We start from the raw sequence: 19,068 nt of genomic DNA on the forward strand, positions 1-19,068 counted from the left end.
CTCACAAAAGAAACACACGTTCCCCAATTAGAGAAATCCGAGCTTCAAAAAGCCCACACTCACAAAAGGAACCCATGTTTTACAACTTGAGAAGCCCCGAGCTTCAAAAAACCCGTGTTCATAAAAGCAACTTGTACACACCCCGATTTGCACAAAACCCACCCAGAAATTCCCAACTTTCAAAATTTTACGTTCAATTTCCAATAAAGGTATGTTTGATTGCACATGGAAAATATGGTGGAAAATCAATTTTCATGGAAAATGACATTTTTCAAGTGTTTGATTGCACATGGAAATGGAAATTCTTTTTCCACCCCATTTAAAAAGTCCACTAATCATGGATTTCACTTTTCCACTCATATGGGTGGGAAAATGAAATTCACCCATATTTTCCATCCTCAATTCTTTCATACCACCACCACTACCACTACCACTACCACTACCACTACCACTACCACTACCACCACCACCACCACCATTACACTAACCTCGCCGTTGTTGTCATCGTCGTCGTCACCATCGCCGTCCCCGTCGGATCTGTCTCTGATCACCTTTTCTCTCTCTTCTTCTTCTTTTTCTCCTTCTCCTTCTCCGTCTCTCACCTCCTCCGCCACCATCATCACCATGTTCTCCTCCCATCTTCCTCACTTACCTCCATCACCGCCATCGTCGCCATCTCCACCTTCGTCGTCGCCACCGCCGCTACCATCGCCGTCGCCACCGTCGCCACATCCTTCCCCCTCCCTCTTCCTCGTCATCTTTTTCTTCCTCTCCCCCTCCTCTCATCTTCTTCCTCATCTCCTCTTCTTCTCTTTTCTCAGATTTTTTCCATGATTTTATCCAAGTAAAATCAAACAATGGAATTTGATTTTTCAACCCTACTTATTTTTCACAACTAATTTTTCATGGATTTCAAATTCCATAGAAAGTAACTTTCCGTGCAATCAAACATACCCTAAAAGTGAAAGAAGATTGATTTTTTGGATGGAAAAATCAAGGATATTTTACAAGAGGCTCAAGACAACGTTGAAGAATGGGTCAACATAACTTATCTTGGAGGTTCTAGCACTTGAAGAAGACAAATTTTTTAGTGTAAAATCTAAGATTTTCTGATTGATTTTGAAGAAGAGGGCATTTAGGTAACTTTTTATTGGCCTTCTTTGTACGTTAATTAAAAAATCTAGGGGTATCTCAAATATTCAACAAAACATGGATGGAGAATCTAAATCTCCCAAAAAGTAAAATACCAAAACTGGTATAGGCTATTTTTTTATAAATGTTTTAAAGATGTGTTTGATAAATAATTTTGGAATCGTAAGTGACTGTTTAGGTATTCCAAATTTCTACCCGTTGCACTAGGGTTGTCAATGGATAGTCGAAATCCGAATTCGAAAAATCTGATATTATCCGAAATTTTCGGATATCGGATTCGAATTCGGATGTCATTTTAACATTCGAATGAGTTTCGGATACGAATTCGGATATTGCGATATCCGATTCGATTATATCCGCTCCGACAATAATACATATATTATATATTTATGTTTTACAACAAAACCTTATATATGTAAATATATAGTGTATGTATTTGTGTCATACAGCAAAACATATTTCAAAGCTTTATCTTCTCAAAACAACCTTCATCTCTAAATACTAGACAACATTAATGGTGGGTTTCATTTCGATTGAATTCCGTTAGCACCATTTTCTCCGACCGGCGAGCATTAGGTACTTACTCTCTCTCTCTCTATCTCATCTAAACCAATCGGAGTGATTTTTTGAAGGAAATATTCAAATATGTGGGTTTCAAGTTCAACTGTGCGAACTCCGACACGTCTACTCCAGCCGGCGAGCGTTCAGGTACATACTCTCTCTCTCTTTCTTTCTCTTTCTCTCTCTCTACGATCTGAACCCGTCGAAGTGATTTTTCAGATGAAATCCGTGGGTTTCGACTGTATGAATTTCGATCGGTCGGATATTATCGGATTTCCGATATATATTTTCGGATTCAAATTCGAATGTTTGTTAGAGATATCCAATCGGATTCGAATTCGAATCCGGATAGTATATTTTTTTTCGGATTCGAATTAGGATATAGCAGTATCCGATTGGATACCTATCCGTTGACAGCCCTACATTGCACCCTATTTTCTCTCTCTCTCTCTCTCTCACTCTCACACACACACACAGAGGAAAAAAGAACTCATGGAAATGAATTCATATGTTCACACACACAATCTGGATAGTGTAAATGCAAAATCCACTAGTTCAAATTTATCTTAGAGTACCAATAAGATAGTCAAAGTATTTTGCCTTATATGGACTAAAAGTTTCAGAATGAGCTGACTTTTTTGGAGGATCAGCCCATTCTAAAACTTTCAACCCCAATTAACAAATTGAAGAATCGTGAACCATCAATTTCTAGTGTTAATTTGTAAAATACTTTTGATAGGTCTAAAAGTTCATAATGGACTGATTTTTTGTAAGATTATCTCGTCATCATAAAGATCATCCTCACAAAAAATTACCTCATGCAAAACTTGTAATCATATAGGACAAAACTTTGACTCCATTTTGGCTTCCTAAGTTTTAGTCCCCAAAGGCTACCCATGTTTATATGTTCAAGATGGAAACATAAGTCATATGTTCAAGATGGAAACATAAATCACTAAAGATAGAGCAGAGTCTAGAAATACCTCCAATAGTTTACAACTATGTCAAATTCCACGTTCAAAAGGGTGATGTTTACTCTTTAGGCTCCTCAAAGTTAGAAAAGCTCCTTCACAACCATCGATTTGATTAGTAGAATCACTTCCTACTTATAGGAATTTTAAGAAAGACTGTAGATGATACCTTCATCCATCTCTTAGGTAAGTATGGATTCTTTTAGAAAATCGTCATGCTCACAGAATAAAAATAGAAAAAGAAAAAGACAATGAGGACATGATTAGATCCAAAACTTACAAGCCCATCGAAGTATAATTTAGAGTCCGGCTAGCCTTACCTTGATAAGGAGGAAGAAAAGGTCTTACCTCATCCACCATCAAAAGGACTTGGAGATGCATAAAATAAGTCCTTGATATTTGTAACAAATCGGCTGGAGGTCTTGTTTTATGCATCTCAAGGTCCTTTTGGCAGTGGGTGGGGCTTAGTAAGGCCTTTTTCCTCATTATCTTAGTAAGGAAAGGGTTTCTCCATAATTTATTACTGATGAGTTTTAATTTTGACTGGGTGTTACTTCTTTGTTTACCTTGCAATTATTAGTCAACAAGGTAATTCAATTAATTTAATAGGTTTAACTAATAAATCATGGATTTTTAGGATCACCCTTTTATGAATATAAATAAGGGTATTTTAATAATATCTCCTGCAAAATGGTAATAGTAGTTTGTCTCACTGCAAAATACAAGATTAGGTTTAATCCCCTTCAAAATTTCACTATTAATTCATCATCAACAAAAACTATTGATTACTTTTATTCCAAGGGTACTTAATATTGCCAATTTCGTAAGAGGTATTAAAGGCAATTTTAGAGACTTCAATACATATTTATGTTATGGTGAATATTAGAGAGACCCATGTTTTCAAATTAATGACATGCCTCCCTTGACCTCGATCTTCTTATAGATTAATGTAAAATGCCCTCATCCTTAAGGTTTTCATCTTTTATGATATATCTTTTTTAATCTACTCAAATATAATTTCAATTCATCATTGTCAACTTATACTAACCCTTTGAAGATCTTGGATGTTTCTATTCCAAATCTTAAATTTTTCTATTCAAAATTCCATTTTTTTTTCTACTATCTCAAAATTTCTACTTTATATTCACCACAAAAAAATTGCAAAATTGGAACATTAGTTTAAAACGGCATTAAGCCGTTTTTATTAAAAAACGGTATTAAGCCGTTTTACATTTAGAAACCGTTTTATTCTTATTTTATACGACCCACTCTTCGTCTCGTTGGTTGGAACAAAAGTTTGTCTCTGTCACTTATAAAAAAAAAAGAAAAAAAAGAGTCAGTCTCAGTCTCAGTCTCTCTCTCTCTCTCAGCTGCTCACAATCGAATCTCTCTCTCTCTCAGTCCCTCTCTCGATCTCAATCGCTCTTTCAGTCTCTCCTTCGATCGATCTCTCGATCCACCTCTGGACCTCATCTCTCTCGCTCAGTCGCTCCCTAGATCGAACTCGCAGTCGCTCTCTCAGTCTCTCCCTCGATCGACCTCTCAGGCTAGGTACTCTCTCTAATCCCTCTTTTCTTTATATAGATTGTTTTAGGGATTTGGATTGAAGATTTAGGTTCTTAAATGTGATTAAACACAGTTTTGTTAGTTCTATTATCTCACAGATCTGATTTACATTGGATTCAATCTTAGATCTCTTGACCTTATTTTGATGTTTGTGATTTTCTTTTAGTTGCTGGATGTGGTAAATTGAGCTTCTTTTGGGTTATTATTCTAGTAGAGGGTATGTTAGTTCAAAATACGGCAAGGCTGGCTTAATTCCTAGAATCGATTGCAATTGAATCATGATTGTTGCTGTATCTTGTGTGTCTTTTTTTTTTTAAATATGGAGTCCAACATCTAGAAGGGCATACACATTCCTTGCTGATATCCGCCCACTACATTTATGCTGTGTGATAATATAAGATTGGTAGCTATCGTGTGCATTCGGTGTGTGGGCTTATTGTCATTCTTTTGATTCTATCTTTGGCATGTACTTATGTATCTACGATTGTTGTTGTATCTTGTGTGTCTTTTTTTTTTTAAATATGGAGTCCAACATCTAGAAGGGCATACACATTCCTTGCTGATATCCGCCCACTACATTTATGCTGTGTGATAATATAAGATTGGTAGCTATCGTGTGCATTCGGTGTGTGGGCTTATTGTCATTCTTTTGATTCTATCTTTGGCATGTACTTATGTATCTATGTCTAAGTCACTTAATTATAAGACATTTTACTTCAACATTGTGGATTTATAGACATTGAGAGGATGCATTGAGAGGATGTTTAGCTGGTGAGTAGTTTAAAATTATTACGTAACAGGAATCGAGTAACTGTTTGGTAGCATTCCCATGATTTATGTTATAATGATAACATAATGTTTTGGTTCATATGAGATAGGTGTTCAGTTTTTGATGGCTTGGTTCATAAATGTATTATGTGCTCTGCTGTACAGTCCTGTTTTTTCTTTTACTTCTGGAAACCTCTATGAAGAGCAAGACAAATGTGTATAGAGTTTTAATGTAGATTAGCTTATCTATATAGAAGTTTTATATTTTGCATACCCAACCATGAGTTAAAAATATTTTGGAAAATCTCTATTTAGCACTTCGTTTTTCTTATAATTTTATGATCCAAGATTTATAATCTATATAGAACATGTATAATAGTTTATGAGCTTCACAACCTCTATTTAGCACTTTTCTCTTCCCCATCTTTTCATGACACAATTTAATGGTCGAAAACACAGACAACTTACTGGTGAATGGTGAATTCGAAGTAGGACCAGATTTCTCAATAGTTTTACATGTGTTTGAGCACTGGGGAGTATTCCATTTCAGAATTGGTTCTAGATACTTTTCTGTTTTGACGTAATTGTACGTTTAAGACTTAATGATGATTTCTACAGGGATAGCGTATTTCTGAACTCCGAACAATTTCATGGTTTGTAAACTTGTTGCTTCTCTTTTGTGCTTTCAAACTCTTCAGCCACCTAAATTCTCAAAACCTTCGAGACCCAAGTTTGTCTGAACCTCTGCTGACTGCGAAAGGTGCACAATGTCGATCAGAATTGGCAAGTCCAATTTCATTAGCCAATTAATATTTTCTTGGCTGAATCCCTTACTATGTTTAGGTTACTCTAAGCCATTAGACCTTGGCGACATCCCTTCTCTAGATCCTGAGGATGAAGCACTAATCGCTTATCAGGCTTTTAATCATTCATGAGATCTTCTCAAGACTAAGAAGAGCTCGGATAACACTGAAAACTTAGTTATATGGGCACTAGCTAAAGTTTACTTGAAAGATATGATAGTAGTAGGAATCAATGCATTTCTTAGGACTATCTCCGTTGTAGTTGCTCCATTGTTACTTTGCATTTGTTCGGTATTCAACTCGCAAGGAGAAAAAATTGCTAAGGATATTGATAGCTTCATCCATGGTGACTTCACAGAAATCGGACATAAAGGGCTCAACATGAGTGGAGGACAGAAACAAAGGCTTCAACTCGCTCGAACCGTCTACAATGATGCAGACACACTACAAAAAAAATGCAAAATAGGAACAAAGGGTTAAAACGGTACTAAGCCGTTTCTATTTAAAAACGGTATTAAACCGTTTTACCTTCGTTACCGTTTCTAATCGTGGTTTTAAAATTGAAAAATCGCGATTTAACGACTTATTCTTTCGAAACGAATTGGATGAAACCTAACATTCATTCGATTTCTAAGGAGAAGAGTCGAGAGAAGGATATCAGGAATGAACGTTAAAGCTCATTCAATTTGGATTTCGAGAGACAAAATCTGAACTCATTTGATTTCGATTTCGATTTCGAGAAGGTGTCTTTAGAAGGAGATCGAGAGCAAACCTTGGTCATTCGATTTCGATTTTGAGAAAGAGTCTTGAGAAAGAGATCATGAACGAACCCTAAAGTTTTGATTAAGGGTTTCTCACATACTTCACTCTGATTTTTGTCTCAAGGAACAAACCCTAAAGTTCAAGTAGGAGATCAGGTAGCTTCTCAATCCTCACAAAACCTTATTTATTTTCATTTCAAGAAGGAGATAGGTTTCTACATTATTACCTCGATTTTGAAGCATTTTCTTCATTGTTGTTGGTTTCTTTATTGCTTTCTACATTTCTATATGATTGTGCGACAATAATCTATGTCTCACATACAATACACCACTACCGATCTTGTTTTATATATATTTTTTTTCCAAAATGTTGTAGATCAAGAATTTTCTTCTCAGACCCTCAATGGTGAGGCTTTTCAAAACACATTCTTCAATTTTTATTATTATTAATGGTTCTGGAATTTTGAGTTGATGGTGTGCAATTTTTATACTAGTTTATGTCCAGTCAGGACTACAATAAACTGTATAAACAACCATATGAAATTTTTTTTGGATTGTCTTCTTCTCTTCATAGACCGTTGGGTGGCATTGCAAACTTAAATTGGGTTTTGACCATGAGATGGGGAATGAGTCATATCATTAGAGTAGTGGTGACTGGAAATTGGATATGGTGAACATCTCAAAATTAAAATTAGTTCTATTTGTGAGATGGGGAATGAGGTATACTGTTGGCAAGAATAGGATTTGACTTCACAATGTTCAAGGAATAGGAAAAGACACTTAAACATTCTAAATTGTTGTATCCAAATTTGTTCCAGGCATATGTGCTCGGCAACCCTATAATAGATGCAAACTTTGAAGGAAACTCAAGAGTCCCATTTGCTTATGGTATGGGGCTTATCTCCAATGAACTTTACGAGGTGAATCAATTTCGTACTCTCACTACATCTATACATTATCAAGGTTGATAGTTCAAACAAGTAAAATTAATTATGAGAGAAGTATACATTTTTTAGGTCACCGAAGGCTTTGATACTCATAAGGGACTATGAATGTCGTCGCGAGAAGGCAAAAAGAGAATCTGACCCTAGAGACGCAAATAAGGTGCTCCTCATCACATGATGAAAACTGAAAATAATATTTTTCTTGATCTTTACAATCATTGACCTTTTTAAGCATTTCTCAATCTTTAAATGATTTCTCTCAAGACCACGGAATGTGTAATGGTATGACATCTCTTCTACACATAATCTCACTATATAGAAATGTACTTTGTAAAATTGTGAGTTCTTGATATTTATTCCAAATTTAAATCATAGATTTATATATGAGACCAGATTGATCTACCCAGTAGTGAGGGATCTGGTTGGGCTAGTTTGTTCACAAATGTGAGTTTCATGCTATTAGTGGGAAGGGGTATTGTAGACACCCCATTTTTGCATCCGCCTGATTAATCAAGTCGTCAACCCGATCGCAAAGGTTCCCAATGATGGATGTCTATTCCAATGCTTTATTTTGTTACCAGATATGTTTCAGAAATCCGGATGAGGTATCTCGAACTGACAAAACTTAGAAACCACGCTACGCTAGGAAAATACGACCCTAGAAACATAGAAATCATCATCTTGCAAACCAAAAAGAAGCTTCACGATAAAAATCACTAAAAATGATTAAATTACCAAAATACCCCTAACCTCAAAACAACCCTAGAGCCTACGTTACGCTTAGGAAAACTCTCTTGAACACATAAAATAACAAATCGAAATCAAAATAAATCATTTCACCAATTTTAACAGAATTTGACAAAATTACGAAAATGGCCCTCATAAAGTTCACAATAATTTCACATAAAAATTTTCATAAATGACACAAACCAACATTCTCATTGAATTCCTTACGAAAAACCGATTCTAAAACATCCTAGAACATTAAAAACCGACTTGAAACGTGAAAAGTCTTTTCCGGGGGTAAAACGGTAATTTCACAATTTTCATAATTAAAAAATTCGAAATTGATAAATAAAACATTAAATAATTAAAGTGAAACATTAATGAAATTAATTTAAAATTTTGAACCTAAAAAATCGATTAATTGAACTCTCAGGCAAAATTGTTGAGGGTTCATGGGATATTTCTTTAAGGACCCCTCCATTTGGGGGTCTAAAGAATTAAAGATATAATAGAAAAAGGTTCTCCAAAAATTTAAAATTAATCAAGCAAGACTAAAGTCAAGATATTAAAGTCAATCAAATAAGACCAAAGTCAAAATTAAAGTCAATTAAGCAAGACTAGAGTCAAGTATTAAAGTCAATCTCATAAGACTAAAGTCAAAACCCTAAATCAAAACCCTAATCTAAACTAATCGAGTCAATCTCATAAGACTAAGGTCAAAACCCCAATCAAACCCTAATCTAATCAAGTCAATCTCATAAGACCAAGGTCAAAACCCTAAATCAAAACCCTAATCAAGTCAATCTCATAAGACTAAAGTCAAAACCCTAAAACCCTAAAGACTAAGTCAAAACCCTAATTGAAACCCTAAAAGAAACCCTAATCAACCCTAATGCTTCTAAAAACTTTATAAATAGGAGCCTCCACACCCTATTTTCGTATCAAAGAAAAAATCCTAGAAAAAGTAGGTGAAGAAGCCTCTACAACCCCTCCAAAACCCTAATTTTGGAGCCCCAACTCCTTCCCTAACACCCCTACTCCGATTTTAGCCTAAAAAACACCCAAAAATATCCTAAAAATCCATAACAAATTCGAAGCACCCAGATCCAAGAAGGAGATACTTTACCTCGGAGATCAGAAATCAGATCCGGAGATAGAACGAAGTAAGGAACACGGTACAAGGAGCCGTTTTCACCAGATCTGAGGAAATATCACTTTTGCAGATCAAAGGTAAGTTTATTTTTATTTTTTTTAGTCTAGGTTTATCATTAGCGATGTAGATCTATTTGGGATAAGTAGAGACCGGCATTGGCCGGGCGGGGTTGGTGCCTAACACCTTCCAACCCCGTAACATGATCCCCGGATTCAGATTTTCTGTGGTAGATTAGTTCATTATCCGTTTTAGAGTCAGTTTGGTTCCTAGACCATAATAACTAGGTGGCGACTCCCAAACCTCAAGGGTCAAAAGCGGATCCGCGCACCCCGCGGATCGAGGGCGCTTTCAGGTATTTGCACCACAAGGACAATCCCATGTCCATTTTCCCGGACATCACACTACAACCTCCACTTTTAGCAGTCCTAATGTCTCCTTGTGGATTTCCTTGTTATTGTTCAATTGTGAAGGTACCTCCAATGTCAAGGCCACTTCCAAAACATGGCGCCTTTGTTTGGGTACAAGAACGAAGTTTTGGGCAAGGGATTTGGTCTATAAGGTTTAAGGTTTTTTAACTTTATCTCAGCTCTTTTGCAAGATTTACTGTTCAATGATTTTTTTTTCTTTCCTATCGGCGGAGTGTTTGATTTGTTTAATTGATTGTTATTTTAAGGATGATTGGCAAATTCCATCTTCACTGTTCTTCCCTTCTTACGTGCAAGGAGGTCAAGGGCTGCCACCTATGGTACAAGAGCGCTTCCAGAGTATTGTTAGTCAGCTATTTTAGCATGTAAGATTTTCTTAATTTCTTTTGGATGAATCGTGAAATTCTTTTTAGTAGTTTTTTGGTTATTAATTGAGCTGAATTCTTAGAGAATAATACGTTGTGGAGGAGCCGTTGACGATGACATGGGGAACATTATTGTTGCTCAACGTCTCCATCTCGATGCCATTGATCCTAACAAGGTTTTTTTTTCAATTTTTTATTATTATTTTTACTTAACTGTTTATTGGTAATTTACTTTTTCGTTTATGTTAATGGTTGGGTTTGGATCATTTTGCGGTAGGATTTGGAAATTGAATTGGATTTGAAACATTATTTCTAGGGATATTAATAATTCATGAAGCGAATGGTATATTTGAGCATTTAAAGTTAGAGTAATTTACACTTTTTAATGGTTGTCTTGTTCTTTGCCTTAACAATTATTGTGATGAGCAATAGCATTAATTCGTTTAATGTTCATATCAAACCTAATAATAATAATAATAAGAAAGAGAAGAGTAAGTGTTAATGGCATTTCAACCGCTCTTAAACCTCTAGATCTAAATGAGGATATGTAAGACAAGTCTTAACTGATGCTTGAACCGAGGCAACTCTTCTTCTCTCTTCTCTATTCTCTAATCCTCAACATTTGATGATTCCATGTTTCAATTTTATTTCTGATTAATTTATATGTTTTTTTTTTAAATTCTTCTGCGGTGGCAATTTTTACAGATCTTTGATACCTCTGTTGGCATAACAGGTGAATAAAATTTACTTTTCGATTTAGAATTTAGAAAAAAAAAAAAAAAACAATACTTTTATAACCAAATTTTATGAAAGTTTAGAGAGGAATTATTAATTATTTATAAACATTTGCTTTATCCCCTAATCTCTAGTCGTTTTGAAAACTTTTCACAGGAAGGACTCTTTTGGACTGCTATTGAACTTTCAAAATAGAGCTTTACAAGTGTTGGGAACTTGTAATGTATATATGGTAATGTAGGGAAGAAGTGATGGGTAGGCTTCTTGTTTTGGGGGGGTGGTGGTAATTCTATTTTGTCATTTTATAAATTATGATTAATTACAATTCTTTTTGTGTATAAATGAATGTGATAAAGAACTTCAATGTTCTCTATTTGTGTCTATTTTGATCGCAGTTAATAGTGGCGTAGAAAAAAAAAAATTTAATTAATTTCTTTTAAAAAGTTTAGATATCGGTTTATGATTACTTTCGACATCGGTTTGTAACCGACGTCTAAAGTTCAAATATAGAACATCAGTCTTCTAGACATCAGATTTTAAATCGATGTCTAAGGGGTTATTTTTTTGTAGGATTGCTTTCAGATTTGGAACGGTTTTAAGCCGTACCACATTTAGATATCTGAAACGGTTTTTAACCGTTCCAAATCCGGAAATAGCCAACCGTTTAAACTCATTAACGACACCTTGATTAGAGACGGTCTGCTAGCCGGTTCATACTTTCTTAGGAACGGTTATAAACCGTTCCTAATTTCCATATTTGTTGTAGTGATTTCTTGGCAATCTTATCACTATTTATTTATATTTCATGGTTTTTTACCTTTCCTTAACTCATTGAAAAAAGTTTTTATATTTATCTATCCAAAATTCCATCATATCATACTTCCACAAAACTCTAAGAAGAATCAGGGAAAATGGCTTCAAACTTTTCTAAATTAGTGAAATAGATACATGACTTCAAACTTTTCTAAATTAGTGAAATAGATATATTTTCAAACTATTTCTAAAAGAGCGTATGTACCTTTTTATACAAATAAGTAGTGCTACACTGACTTCCTATAACACTGCCTTGACCAATATCTGCATAGTGTTATTTTCAAAGTAACTTTAGTTTCTTTACAAATATTTCTTGAGAGAAATATTTATCAAACATATCTATTTGTTGCATTTTTATTAAAAATCTCCCTTGGAGTACTTCTAACAATTCCAAGGGAACCTACTTTCTCAAGCTTGTTACTCAAGAAGGAGTAAGCCCACATCACTTTAAAAGATTAAATATTTATACTAACCCTCAATTCTTTAAATTAAATACCATATGTCATCTTTAACTTTTTCTATAAAAAATTTTGTAAATTGGGATTTTATCTACTTCAAAACTTTCAAACTCAAGAATAAAATTGAACTTACAGAGAAGACGCTGGGATTGGCAAACCCTTGATATTTTTTTCTAGATGTCAATTTTTAACTTGTTTTGTAAAAAAAATAAAAATAAAATTAATTTATCTTCAACCTTAAGATTCTATCTACTTCACAACTTTCAAGCCTCAAGAAAGATAGCAGTTTTTAGATATAGATAGAAAAAAATATCTCTATGGATTGATTATTCAATCTTTAGAGTCAACAAAAAATATTCAATAATGGAAAAAAATTTCATGCATGAAATTTGGTTCTAATATGATTTCGTTCAATCCATAAACATCACTTAAAGACCAAACTAACAAATAAAATCTCCTTAGGAATCACATAAACTTGTTTTGAAACTTTAAGACCCTAAATGATAAAATTCATGTAAATTTCAATTAAAGTCCCAAGCTAACAAAAAAAATTCATAAAGCACCTACTCCTAATAGGAGCTTACTCATCATCTAGATTTGTTATTTTCTAGAAATAAACTATAGTCAATTTTCTTAATATTTTTTATAACTTCTCGATCTTTAAAATCCAAAAATGAGTTTCTAATCTCACATTTGATTAATTATTGATAACCATCTTTAAATGGGTGGGATAAGGTGCCCAACATAGTACTTGTCCCTCAACCTAACTCCCTTACCATAGAATCTTTAAGAAGACCTCTGCCTTATCCTTTGATATCAGAGTCATTACAAGTCAAAGAAAATTAGATTTCAGAACCTTTTTTATAATGTCCATTCACATCTTAATTGAATGGTGGCGACTCCTAAACCCGTGTAGATGAGTTTAAAACCCCAAAGATTTCGAAGTTCACGTATCTACAGGTGTTATAAAGAAAATAATTTATACTTTCACGATCCATCATCAGTGCAACTTTGGGATTAATTGAAAGTAAAAGCTCATACCAAAAATTAGTTTTGATAATATTTTTCAAAATTATGTGTGGCTACTCAACTTTAAAAGGTTACAGCCCAGGTTAATTTGTTTATTTTTCTTAAAATACTCAAATGCATGCATGAGTCAGGTGGGAGATTGTTGGATCGATTTTAATAATGGGGTCCACGTTTCTTTTAATTCTTGTGGGTCCCATATTTTTAAACGAGTCATCCTCAATTACAAAGTTTTATTTTGGTCACAACCTCTCTATGACCCACGCATGCCTTTTCTGAAAAGGATGGGTTTGTAATTTGTGTAAAATAAAAAGGGTATGATAAAATTACTGCAATCTCAATTGCTTAGGGATCATGGTATTCCACGTTTTCTACCGGGATCCATGTTCTCTATGATGGGCTGAGAAATACTAGATCAAACCAATTGATTTGTTAATAAAAAGGGTAGTCATCCCCTTCCTATGTTCGTTAGATTTAATCTCCATCATATTTATTTAGTATAAAAGGAAGTGGCAGTACTTCTTTTTCCACTGTATTTGTTATTCTTTTTCAGATTAATTGAAGATTGCACGAGGATTGAGCTTTATTTTGCATCGGATCTTATAACCACTATACAATAATTTCGTCTTACCAAACGGGCAGATTATTTACGTTTTGGATTTCGTTAATCCTCGTCATCTTTGTTCCTCTAGATCCTGGATTTTTAGTCTTAATTCTTGTTCGAGGGTTTAAAACCCCCAACATCATAGACTAATGAACTATTATTTTACTTTCCAAGCAATGTAATCTACTCCCTTGTGTAACCAGTAGCGGTTCCACACACACACACACACACACATTTCTTAATGAAACATGGCTCACTGTAAGTACAAAAATAAATAAATTGAATTATTATGAAAATTAACAAAATATATTCAATTTCCCCATAAAGGTTCCACATAATCATTGGAAAAAAAAAATTGTTGACCAAAATAAACATTAATTAATTTATAAAAATAACCAAACATCTTAGAATATGTAAAGAGAAACAACTAAGAGTTGAATACTTATAATCAAAAGGGTAATTACTACAATACAACAACTGTTCATTGATATTACAAGAACTGGTGAGTGACTTTGGAGGAATGAGACTCTAAGGAAGAATGGAGAAAATAGTTTGTAATAAGGTTAGAATTATAATTATGAAGGCAGCAACAACTGAAATGATTGACCAAGGAGTATTGAAATAATTATGCATTAAGATTGCGCGCCATTTATGCCAATCAGTTCTGCAATATTTATTAACTCGGTGGTACAGCCCATCATAATAAAAATCCTCATTAATTAGCTCATTTCCAAGCCTATTTACGACACGCGCAACCTCTTCATGGTCTCTGAAGGTCACCATAATCCCTTTATTACAAAGTAATCTTACATCCTTGGGAGAGTCAATTAGGATATCAATAAATTTAACATAAGAATTGATCTGACTCGTATAACCACGACCATATTTCTCCAAGGAAATGAGATTTTGGAGGAGACAACTTGTTATTTTTCCAAAAAAGAAAGGAGGGATTTCTAGCACCCCTGTATGCTCATTGAATGTGATGTCCAGTAGTCCACCGTTACCATTGTCCTTCTTGAAATCCACTCCTGCCTCCCAAAGATCAGTGGCAGAATAAGTGTGTCCCCATACTGGAGAATCGGCGATATCTTGTGATTGATCGGGGGGAAGGAGAAAATTGCGTATCAAGTCCAATATATGTTTGCCATGGATGCCAGATTGTACTTGGAATCTTTTCATTGTAGGTAATATACTTTCGAAGTAACACATTACAAGTTCGTTGAGTGAGCGATTTCCTTCCTCAGAGACCCTAGTTAGGTTGAACAAACGGTCCAAGATAGAAAAAGGAATCTGATTTTCAAGTAATATGAAATCTTGTTGTAATATAGAATTCATCCAACTTGTACTTAAGGGATCTTCTTCGTCCATCTCCAATTCCTTTGCAAATAAATAGAATTTCTCAAGTATAAAACAACCGTCAAGTAACATCATTTCTATAAATTCTTCAGTACTGAGGTTGACTGATTCCGCATAGCAATCACGAGCTTCTTCTTCCATCTCCCTGATGGCTTTCACCCATTCCTCCAAATTTGCTGAATTTCGAGAGAGGGAAGCATGCAAACACCACTTTTTATGCTCTTCAGCGATTTGTAGGCTTTCTTTTCCACGATAAAAAGGGCCAATAGATACAACTTTTGGTACGAACATCTCTTCTTTTCCTTGTTTATGAATTGGGGAAACTTTATAGATACATGGATGTTGTGAAGGTTTTGGTTGAATTTTTCTCTTGATCAACTCAGCTAATATTTTGTCGGCATCTTCAATTTCAGAAGAAACATGAATTTCTCCCATTCTTTCATCACATCCATTTTTGTTTGACATCTTTATTCCTGTTTGTTTTAACCAAACATGCCCAAGGTTATTAAAAAACAAATAGTATGGTTAAACATTCAATTGCATTTGTTCAAATATTGATTATGTGAACATGAGAAAGACATAATTATCAATAGAATCATCATTTAACCAAAATTGCTAAACTTTTGATAAATTTCCATGTTTAATACAATCTAAGCAAATCCATCAATAGTAGGGATGTCGATTGATCTGATCTGTTCCAAACTTTGGGCCTATGGATGCCAATAAGGAGCCGATCCAATAAGGTTCTGGTCCCATAACTTATCAGAACGCTTTTGTATCAATTATGTCCTTATCTAATAGGGGTATGTCTGATAAAATGTGAGAATGTATGGAAATTGTATTATATATTTAATTTAAATAATGAAGTTCATTTATATTAATCATGGTTTTGGCTTGATCAGGGCGTGATCTATTCGACATTGGATTGGTTCTGGATCCTATTATTGAGATTAGATATGAGTTCAATACAACGCTTATAGATCAATGTTAGAGAATAAGATGCACTGAATTAAGATGCATGAGATACACTGTATCATTGTTAGTGTATCTCATCACAAATGGAAGGTTGTGATGAAGGATATTCCGATCTGTTCCTTATTAGATTGGTCCCAAATTGACTCCATCCTGTCTGGAACTGATCCATTGACAGTACTAATCAATACAATTATTCAGTGAGCGAGAGGGTGAGTGCAGTTAATAGTAAACTACAGTCACTCATCTTATCTTTATTCAATTGGATCAAAGATTTCTTTTAATCGAATATGATTTGATTAAGATTTAATTTTACCCAAAACCGATCCAATGCATTATAAGGATATATATATATATATAGTCAGGTTCAAGGGACATATTTAAAAATCCTAATCCGACCCAATTAGAATCCTATTATTTGAATTGGATTATGTCAATAAAATCCATTGCCAAATTATGTAAATTATGTTATATATTTTATTTAAATAATGTAGTTTGTTTACAATCTATATCTGAAATGGGTTTGACCAATCCATACCTGATCCAATTGTCATTGGATTGGGTCTGGATCCTGATATTGAGATCAATCTGATAAGAGTCCGATCCAATGCCTATTGGATCAGCTTCAGATCTGATCCATTCCTAATTGGATTGGTCCCAAATCCACCCAATGCAATCTGGATTCGATCCATTAACAGTGCTAATTAATAGCATCATTCAGTGAGTGATGTTCATATGGTGTGATCTCAGTTAATGGTGAACTACACTAACTTATTGTATTATTATTCAGTTGGATAGAGAGGCATTGCAAGCATAGTAACAAAAAACAGTGTTTTTTTTTTTCTTAAAAAATAAATAAATAAAAGAAACAAGTTTAAAACGTGACTTGCATCCCTGAAAATTAAAATGGAAAAAAATGCAATTTTTCATTTGTAACAAAAGTTGTCATTTTTCCCCTTTTTACCAACGTTTTCCTGTTTTATTCACAAGCAAAAAAAACAAGAAAAACTTTTTCTCTCTGTTTTAAATGTGGGATTTGATACATTATGTAATTTGGTAATTCACGAAAATATTATCAGTAGAATATGTAATTTTCTTTTCAATTAGTGTAAGATCTACAAGCCGAGTTGCATGGAATCGTATCCCAACTCAAAACTTCAGTATGATTAAAAATCCAAGTCTAAGAGTCCACACTCAAAAAAGAAGCCCACGCTTAACAAACACAATGCCCACGCTCTAGGAGCCCACGTTCCAAAAATAAAAAAGCCCGGGCTTCAAAAACAATGAGCCCACACTTTAGAAACCCATGTTCCACAACTTAAGAAGTCCCAGCTTCGAAGAGCCCATGTTCACTAAAGGAACACACGTTCCACAATTTAAGAAGCCCGAGCTTCGAAGAGCCGATGCTCACAAAAGTAACCCACGTTTCACAACTTGAGAAGCCCGAGCTTCAAAAAACCCGTGTTCATAAAAGTAACCTGTAGACATCTCAATTTACACGAGCCCACCCCGAAATTCCTACCTCTCAAAAACTTAAATTCAATTTCCAATAAAAGTGAAAGAAGATGGATTTTTTGGATGGAAAAATCAAGGATATTTTACAAGAGGTTCAAGACAATGTTGAATAGGTCTACATAACTTATCTTAGAGGTTCTAGCGCTTGAAGAAGACAAATTTTTTAGTGTAAAATCTAGGATTTTCTGATTGATTTTGAAGAAGAGAGGATTTAGGTAATTTTTTATTAATCTTCCGTGTACGTCAATTTAAAAATCTAGGGGTATCTCAAATATTCAACAAAACATGGATGGAGAATCTATATCTCCCAAAAAATAAAATACCAAAACTGGTATAGGCTACTTTTTGATAAATGTTTTAAAGATGTGTTTGATAAATAATTTTGGAATCCTAGGTGACTGTTTAGGTATTCCAAATTTCTACCAGTGCACCCCATTCTCTCTCTCTCAGGGAAAAAGAACTCATGGAAATGAATTCATATGTTCACACACACAATCTGGATGGTGTAAATGCAAAATCCACTAATTCAAATTTATCTGAGTACCAATAAGATAGTCAACAAGATAGTCTAAGTATTTTGCCTTATGTGGGCTAAAAGTTTCAGAAGGAACTGACTTTTTGAGAGAATCAACCCATTCTAAAACTTTTAACCCCAATTAACAAATTGAAGAATCATGAACCATCAATTTCTAGCGTTAATTTGTAAAATACTTTTGATGGGTATAAAAGTTTTAGAATGGGCTAATTTTTTGTAAGGATTATCTCCTTACCATAAAGATCATCCTTACAAAAAATCAACTCATGCAAAACTTGTAATCATATGGGACAAAACTTTGACTCCATTTTGGCTTCCTAAACATAAGTCATATATGCTCACGATTGAAAATTAATAAAGATAGAGCAGAGTCTAGAAATACCTCCAATAGCTTACAACTATGTCAAATTCCACGTTCAAAAGGGTGATGTTTAGTCTTTGGGCACCTCAAAGTTAGAAAAGCTCCTTCACAACCATTGATCTGATTACTATAATCACTTCCTACTTATAGGAATTTTAAGAAAGACTGTAGATGATACCTTCATCCATCTCTAAGGTAAGTATGGATTCTTTTAGAAAATCGTCATGCTCACAAAATAAAAAAAGAAAAAGAAAAAGACAATGAGAACATGATTAGATTCAAAACTTACAAGCCCATCAAAGTATAATTTAGTCCGGTTAGCCTTACTTTGATAAAGAGGAAGAAAAGGTCTTATTAAGACTCATCCACCATCGAAAGGAGTTGGAGATGCATAAAACAAGTCCTCTATATTTGTAATAAATCGGCTGGAGGTCTTGTTTTATGCATCTCAAGGTCCTTTTGGCAGTGGGTGGGGCTTAGTAAGGCCTTTTTCCTCAC

The 19,068-nt window shown here is 34.3% G+C and overlaps 1 protein-coding gene and 1 long non-coding RNA gene across 3 annotated transcripts; one reads left to right on the top strand and one right to left on the bottom strand.

The window, feature by feature from the left end:
• Positions 1-7,425: 7,425 nt before the first annotated feature.
• LOC147380789 (uncharacterized) lies at positions 7,426-11,174 on the top strand. 2 transcript variants are annotated; one of them, XR_015175098.1, is made up of 4 exons: positions 7,426-7,502; positions 7,599-7,686; positions 9,876-10,371; positions 10,901-11,174. It is a non-coding gene; the product is annotated as an uncharacterized LOC147380789 (long non-coding RNA). The 2 variants fall into 2 exon arrangements; XR_015175097.1 differs by lacking the exon at positions 10,901-11,174 and having other exon boundaries at positions 9,876-10,732.
• A 3,163-nt stretch (positions 11,175-14,337) lies between these two features.
• Positions 14,338-18,681, bottom strand: LOC147380790 (UPF0481 protein At3g47200-like). Its single transcript, XM_086431234.1, has 2 exons — positions 18,592-18,681; positions 14,338-15,660 (listed from the first exon to the last, which is right to left on the bottom strand). Exon 2 carries the CDS (start codon positions 15,650-15,652, stop codon positions 14,360-14,362), a length of 1,293 nt encoding a protein of 430 aa, XP_086287360.1. The 5' UTR covers positions 15,653-15,660; positions 18,592-18,681; the 3' UTR covers positions 14,338-14,359.
• Between the last annotated feature and the right edge of the window lie 387 nt (positions 18,682-19,068).

This window comes from Akebia trifoliata, unplaced genomic scaffold, assembly GCF_017979445.1.
Source record: "Akebia trifoliata isolate Shusen 1 unplaced genomic scaffold, ASM1797944v1 Contig00988, whole genome shotgun sequence".
Lineage (NCBI taxonomy): Eukaryota > Viridiplantae > Streptophyta > Magnoliopsida > Ranunculales > Lardizabalaceae > Akebia > Akebia trifoliata.

Coding starts and splice junctions, on each gene's coding strand:
- LOC147380790 (XM_086431234.1), bottom strand. CDS start 15,652: ATGTCAAACAAAAATGGATGTGATGAAAGAATGGGAGAAATTCATGTT.